The sequence below is a fragment of the Melitaea cinxia genome, chromosome 18 (assembly GCF_905220565.1).
Source record: "Melitaea cinxia chromosome 18, ilMelCinx1.1, whole genome shotgun sequence".
In the NCBI taxonomy this organism is placed as follows: domain Eukaryota; kingdom Metazoa; phylum Arthropoda; class Insecta; order Lepidoptera; family Nymphalidae; genus Melitaea; species Melitaea cinxia.
Window position 1 is genome coordinate 9,377,165 of NC_059411.1, and position 8,304 is coordinate 9,385,468.

The window sequence follows — 8,304 nt, forward strand, 5'->3', positions numbered from 1 at the left end:
AGCTCGTTGGATAGCTTCGAAAGTGTAGATATTTTAAAAATAATACGCAGATACACGTTCATAGATTTTTTTTTCAGTACGTCATAAGTTTGTAAAACAAAGGCATTAATTATTTTCCTCTTTTAAACTTTGGTGAGTCAAGGGTTGAAAATTCAATAACTTATCGTTATGATTGTTGTTATTTATTATTATTTAGAATATTGTTTATCATTCTATGAAGATTTTACAAAAAATCGTCAATTAATTTCTTTTTAATGCCCTTTAAAGTGATAGATTCGGGGATTTTTCACCAATAATAATAAAATTAAAAAAAAAACTAAAATAGGTGAACATGGATTTTTCAAAATATTTTTCTGTGATTGCCCATTCCCCTTCTGACAACCCCTTAAAGGGATCGTGACATATTACAAGTAACCCTGTATATATATATGAAAACTATATATTTTAGCAAGGGGTTATTTAAAGGGGATATTTAAACAAGGGGTACAAACGGATCTTTTTTTAGAATATCACATTTGAAGAATTCAGAAAAAAACAATAAATCATTAAGGCAAGAATGTAAATGCTAGTGCTGCTAACTGTGCAGAAATAAAGTTTTATATCTATTCATAAGGCAGGCCTATAAAATTATTATTATGATACATAAAAATTTAAAACTAATACTTTTTTTCTTATACTTACCAACTATTAGAACTTCATGTATAAAAAAGCGTGCTATTATGATTTAATAATAATAAAATTAAATGTTCCTATTAAACGTCCTAACACAATCATTTCAAGTGCTGAAACTATTGAAATAGCACTGTTTTGATAAAAAGTAATTAAGTAATCTTCGCTTTCACTGTGAAATCTTACTGGGAGTCGCAAAAACTCGAGTTGCCAAAACACACGAGACGCTAAATAATAATGACACATTCATATGGGATATGCAGGTTGTAGTTGTCATGGTTACAAAGAGGACGCCTATCTGTTGCCATAGATATCTTGTACCACACAGAGTAAACTTTGTTTAATGTTCATTACCTATTGATTAAAAAAAATGTTGTCGCGACATCATCGGAAAAAATATTTTATGTTTCTGGCTAGCAGATATAGATGTATATTGTTTTACTCATAGCTTAGGTGTATTTGTAATTATTGGCTCGACATTTAATAAAAGTTTAAAATAGAATTATAATAGTTATGATAATTAAGTGTACAAAGCTGATGACAAGCATCAGTTAATTTTATTACATACACATAGCGAAGCAAGGTTTAGTTGTTCTTAAGCAATTAAATAGATAATTGTAGTTGCTCGCAAACAAAAAAAAACGACTTCTATAAAATCGACAAGTAATACAACGTAGGTAATTAAATAAACTTATAATTGGTAAAAACCAGTTCTTCGCTGTGAAGGATGAGATAAGGGTCTGAAATTGCTAATAGACGCCGCGTTGGCGCAACGGTTACAAGCCATGGATTGTACCTGTTGCGCTGGCGGTTGCGGGTTCGATCCCCGCACATGACAAATATTTGTATTGGCCATACAGGTGTTTGCCGTGGTCTGGGTGTTTATGCAGTCCTTGTGGGTCTCCCCACCGTGCCTCGAAGAGCACGTTAAGCCGTCGGTCCCGGTTGTTATCATGTACATACACCTGATAGCGATCGTTACTCATAGTAGGGAATTTATCCGCCAACCCGCATTGGAGCAGCGTGGTGGATTAAGCTCTTGAAACGTTCGCGAACGCTCTTGTACGTTCTTAGAAAGTGTTTTGGTATTATTTAGCTGAAAATGATGTTTTATTCTTTTTAGTCCAATAAAAAATATCTGAGGTATCACATAATATGTATACGTTTTTGGAAACTAATTATTCAATTAGTTTTTTAATAAAACTTCAAATTCGATGTTTTTATTTATTTGTATTTGTTTAATTATTAAAACTTAAATATTATACGTCATGTATAATTTTCATAAAAATAATAAATGTTTTTTCTAGTGAACATCAAGTTTGCAATAGAAATACTGTATTTTACTTAATATAAATATAAAATAATTATAACTAAGTAAATTTGTAAGAAAGATTAACTTTTCGTAGGACATCTGTTTTCTATGTACCTTTTACATCCTGGACAACAATGAATGTCTTCAGGTCTATAATTAATATTTGTACCAAACCGTTGTTCAATATTGATTTGGATACATTCAATATTAAGTGTAGTCGCATTTACCCATAAAGATTCAGCCGGGTACGTATTTACTCCACAAGGAGCGGTTGTACCCAACTGTACGCACTGTCCTCGGAAAGGAACCATTGTGTCTATTAAACAAGGATTTTTAATGCAAGCCGGTACAACTGTGGTTTTAGGCAATGTCAGATACTCGCTAATAGCACACGGGCCTCTTTGGTACGCTGGCCAACACGCGTCTGAACTTGGATGATATAAATAACCTGAAAAATAAAAAATAAAATTTACATAATTTATGGTTGGTATGGTTCTATTAATTATAGCTTAATTTGTCTTTACACTTTTTCTAAAAGAACCTAATACTGAGACAACTATACCTTAAAATATCCTCAAGAAAATGTCGTAGGTCTCTGTTTCCTGCTTTAATAAACAAAGCCTACGAAATTGTCCTGAACCAATGATTGGTAATCAATGAGATCCACAGATCTTCCCCGATCATCATACAATAATCGATAGTGCTAACGTTTATGTCTACTTTCCATCAACCAAAAAATATTTACATACACATGAGGGCTCACTTATAGTGCTCCCTAACAACGATCCTAATCTTCGCAAAAATTCAAATTCAGCAAAATAGTTTTCGACAGATTTAAGGGAAACATATCAATTGTAGATGTCGTCCTTTTTTGCTATGTGCTCCATGACAAATACAAGTATTGTTTCACGAGCATTTTGATTCATGAATCAATTGATGTCAATGGATACTACTCTGTTCATACATATAAAGCACAATATTATAAAAATAGTAGATTAAACAATGAAATATTTACCAGGACGACAGTCGCAGATCCAATCATCTTTTTGGTCTCCCGGATAAAACAGTTCGTTCTCAGGACACATGGAGGGTATGAAAACTGGAATACGGTTCTGAAAGTACAACAAGCGAAGTAAATACACAAAGTAGTGTTTGTTACGTTAAATAAATAAATGAATATCTTATAACATGCACACGCGGTCGTATGTTCCTACGATAACCAATTTATTGTTGTTATAGGTAACAGCCAACTGCTATAGCATTTTTTTAAAATATACATGGAAATAATACACATATTTTACTGAGGTAAGCACAGCAGGAATTTCCTGCTCAAAATATGGAGCAGCCCGACTGGGGTAGTACCTCGACCTTACAGAAGATCACAGCAAAATAATACTGTTTTCAAGCAGTTTTGTGTTCTTGTTGGTGTGTAAGGTGACCAGAGCTCCTGGGGGGATTGGGGATTGGGTCGGCAACGCGCTTGCGATACTTCTGGTGTTGCAGCCATCTATAAGCTACGGTAATCGCTTACCATCAGGTGAGCCGTACGCTTGTTTGCCGACCTAGTGACATAAAAAAAATATGAATTTATCAATACAAATATCACACCCAGACTCAGGCGGTAATCGAACCCACAACCTGCGGAGTAGAAAGCAGAGCCACTACAAACTGCACCAACAGGCTAGTCTTACGTTGGTTTACGTTACGTTCAAATGTATTTATTTTTTGTACTGACTGTAAAAAAGTTTTTACCTAGGTATCTAAATACACACTTATATGTATGTGTAATGAACTATTACAGGGTACAACAGTATCTTAATCTAGTCGATAGGACATTGATGATATTTAGATTAGCGAATGTTTTATTAGACATTTGATATTGAAGAATTCAAATATTGACACGTGGTAATATAAGAAAATATTTAAATGAATGCCACAAAATTCTCGAACGTTCAATATAGTAATTAAAAATTTTAACGTGAAAAAGAAATATTTGTTATTTAAATGATGCTATTTTACGATACTATGTTTGGTTTAGACGGCGCTTGAGGAAAAAGGTATCATATTTATAACAAAACTCGTCTGACGTAGTTTAACTTTAACGTAAAACCTACTGACTACTAATACTGACTTTTAGATTTTATATAGGTACATTATTATCGAAATGAAATGAAAACATTTATTTCATCATAAGGTGATATACACACTTAACGAAAGTCAAAATAATGTCATTTACAAAACAATAATACAAATAAATTAAGAAAAAACTCGACAATAATAAAAGAAAGTTAAGGTAGCAAAAAATCAAACAATAAAATAAAAAAATTTATATCTTAACATTGGGGACATTACAAACATAGGTAATTAATATACCCAGTGTTATGTGCAACCTTAACTTAATCAAAACAATCAAAATAATAAGTTACTTTAAATTTCTAATGTCTCGGTCGACATTATCTTCCTATTATATCCTCGACTTTATTAAATATTACAATAAATAAGATAAACTAATGTCCCTAGTGTAGGCCGGGAGGAAAAAAAAGCCGGAGGAAAAAAACTCTCGGTACTCTTTTAAAAATTTAAAGTCATACAAGACAAAAAGTAACAGTATGACCATCAAATGATCAGGACAAACACGAGACAGCCAATCGTGTGTGTCGAAACCACCACACGTCACCTGCTCACAACATTTTAACTATATCTCTTTACAGATTGAGTTCAAAGACATAGATAGCCTAGTCGAGCTTTATTCAATCCCATGCCTTTTCATCATTAACATATTCATTGATGTAATATAGGTATAAATAGGCTTTACTACATAAAGTTCGCTTAATATTTTTTTTTAAACTTTAGTAAAAGCAGAAATTGAAGAGCAGCCGGAATCTTATTGTATAATAAGATAGACATTCCTATAAAGGAACTACTTTTTTCCCTGAGCCGGCATTTAGGAAATATTAATTTGTGGTCGTTCCTGAGTGTTACATCATGTGAGGCATGTCGATCACTACGGCTAACAAATAAATGCCTATTTTTCCGTATGTACATTATATTTTCATAAATATACTGCGATGCAAAGGTCAGAATGTTGATCTCTTTAAATTTCTCTTTCAGAGATTATTTACATCCCATTTTGTAAATATAGCGGATAGCCCTTTTCTGCAGAATAAAAATGACATTAATATCAGCCGCATTGCCCCATAGCAAAATGCCATAGGACATTATACTATGGAAGTAGCTGAAGTAAACTAATCTAGCTGTATCGACATCTGTTAATAACCTCATTCTTTTAACCGCGTACGCTGCAGAACTCAGTCTATCCGTCAATTGACAGATATGGGGTCCCCACTGAAACTTTGAATCAATGGTGACTACTAGAAAAATTGTTGAGTTAACTAAGTTTAATTTATCACCATTGAGTTTTGGATCCATATCAATTTGTTTTACATTTGGAGCAGAAAATTTGATACAATTAGTTTTTCTACTATTAAAAAGTAAGTTATTCACACTAAACCAGTGCTCCAGTTCAGAGAGAGCATTGTTTACATCGTCATAGTTGGTTTCATGTCTACGTAAGTTAAATATTAATGAAGTATCATCAGCATACAATACAATCTCATGCTTCTTCTCTACTAAATACGGTAGATCGTTTATGTATATCAAAAACAAGAATGGACCAAGAATTGAGCCTTGTGGGACCCCCATCTGTATATGAGACCCAGACGACTTACATTTACTTCAACCCTTTGAATTCTATCACTGAGATAAGAACTCAGAAGTTTTAGTTCGGTATTTTTAATGCCATGGTGACTAAGTTTCTTGATTAATGTGTTATATTAGTTGATGAACACAGTCAAATGCCTTAGATAAATCACAAAATACACCTAAAGCATCACGCGACTCCTCTCAAGCATTGACTACTGAAGTAAAAAGCTCGACACCGGCTTCAGTTGTTGAGCGTCCTTTAGTGAAACCTAACTGCTTGTTATGTAAAAGATTATTTCTTGTGAAATGGTTTAAAAGCTGACCGAGAATCACTTTCTCAAATATTTTACTACAGGCAGGTAGAATAGAAATGGGCCTGTAATTTGTTGAATCTGTATGACAACCGGACTTGAACAAAGGTATAACTTTACTATACTTCATAAGATCAGGAAACTTACCACTTATAATACATTCATTAAATATAATCGCTAAGTGGGGTGCTAAGATATCAACAATTGTACCAATAATTTTAACAGATATACCCCAGAGGTCAGCGGTGTTTTTAATTTCTAAAGTTTTAAATGTCTTAAAAATTATATTAGCATCTATGGGTTTAAAAATAAAATCACCTTTGCACGCATTTACATTTTGTTTAAGCAGTTTATCTCATTTTATTTTTTCTATTGCCAAATGAAAAAACATTTAACCCGTTTATTACAAATTTATGAACTGTACGTACACTTGTAATTAATTGATGCATAATTTTAATAAACCAAAATAAATGATAAAATAAATAAGTAAGATTTGTAAAGGTTAACCTCTGAAACTACGACAAAGTCTGCCTTAATTAGTATGTCGTTTGGACGCATATTTTAAGATATTCGGGAAATGAACACCTACGTGAGTTACAGTACAGCTGGACAAAAAACAACTTGGCGTCCAGTGTGAATAAATATCGTTTATTTTAAATGAGACTAAAGATTCGAATTATTACGATCACGTCAGCATTATTGGTATTGTTTTCCTTGAATTTTATTTTCCCTGTGTTGACTCAAATATTTTAACAATGATCTTTCAACCCGCAGTAGAGCATCGTGATAGTTTCGAACGGGAAAATACCTTTATACGAGGGCGTTTGCGACAGTTACGTAGTTTAACTCGCGTTTGGGGAACAATACCTTTTTAGCGCATTTGAAAATTATGTAATATGTCCAGCAATTTTTTGTTTTGAGGACCATTTGGCGCCCCTTTGTAAGTAGCGCCCGGGGCATGATGCCCCCTCCCCCCCTACGCCACTGGGTTGCGAACTAATAGAGTAGAGTATGTACAAAGAAACTGTGTATATTATTAGCTGGATGATATAAAAACGTACCATTCGTATGCAGGTCACCAATAAAAGTTTGGTTTTAGCTAGTTCCACTTTCACAAGTAAAATATCTATGAAAACTGCCTTTTAATAGTTTTTAATCCCTATAACACCTTGATTTGTACAATTATAACACTGAACTATGAGCTATTAACATAGAACGAGTATCGTTAAGCGCTAAAACTGATAATCTTCTGATACACTACAACTATTGTGTGCGAAAATAAACAAAAATTAATAACTATTTTAGTAAAGATAACATTTGTTTACACGATGTCGACATTACATTAATCTGGTTTTCCCAGAAGCAGCAATACCGCGATTTTTCGAATGATGACCTTTGCGAGTAGCAAGGGTACTCAAGTTGACGAACTGATTTTAATGTTATCAATGACATAATTAAATTATGTTTATGTTATACTTCTATATTTAATGATAAGTATGTAGAGAATAGGAATCAAATTTAATAAATAAATTATATTATTATTTATTATTTATGTACCAATACATAGTCACATAGCGACTGGTGATTTTTTTTAATTCAATATTTTTAAATACTCTATTAGCGTCATCGTAGAGAGAACTGGATTGGCACGAAAATGTTAATTAAGAGAGCTTTGAGTTTGGGAACTGGTTAAAGTCGATGTAAGAAGACCCTTGGACCCTTGATTGGCCACGAGTAACAATTTATTGTTATTATTAATAATTGTAACAAAAAAATATTAACAAGATTTTACATATTCTATTTTAAAATAAAATAGAATATGTATAAATAGTTAAATAAAAATATATACTAATCGTGTATCATGTACCTGCTTATTTGCTAATAACTGGTTTTCATCAACTTCAGGAAATCCTATAGCATCTTTTTGTCTAGTATTGCGAGCGGTCGTCACAATCACCAAGTATGAAAAAAAAATAACGCTTCCAAATGAACACATCCTAATAAACTTATTGCAATCAATTCTTCGATTTTCAATAAATATTTTTAATAGATATAATCAAATAGTAGCTACGTATTATTGCTATTTTTTATTACATTAATAAACATATTAGAAGACAAATAATAATTTTGATAAATTTTATCACTACAAGACGACTGTTTATATGAAGAGTTTAAGAACGACTACAGATCCACGGTACGTAATCAAGTTTACAATTTAATAAACCCACCGCATCTAATCAAAATATTGGTTAATTGCTATTTATACATACTTGGTCATTTGTATAAAAAAATTGATTATGTTAGTCGTTA

At 32.4% G+C, this 8,304-nt stretch overlaps 1 protein-coding gene across 1 annotated transcript; it reads right to left on the minus strand.

The window, feature by feature from the left end:
* Positions 1–1,894: 1,894 nt before the first annotated feature.
* Positions 1,895–8,015, minus strand: LOC123662182. The gene is made up of 3 exons (XM_045597065.1): positions 7,862–8,015; positions 2,997–3,093; positions 1,895–2,429 (listed from the first exon to the last, which is right to left on the minus strand). The coding sequence occupies exons 1-3, from the start codon at positions 7,988–7,990 to the stop codon at positions 2,062–2,064; spliced, it is 594 nt and encodes a 197-aa protein (XP_045453021.1). The 5' UTR covers positions 7,991–8,015; the 3' UTR covers positions 1,895–2,061.
* Positions 8,016–8,304: the final 289 nt, after the last annotated feature.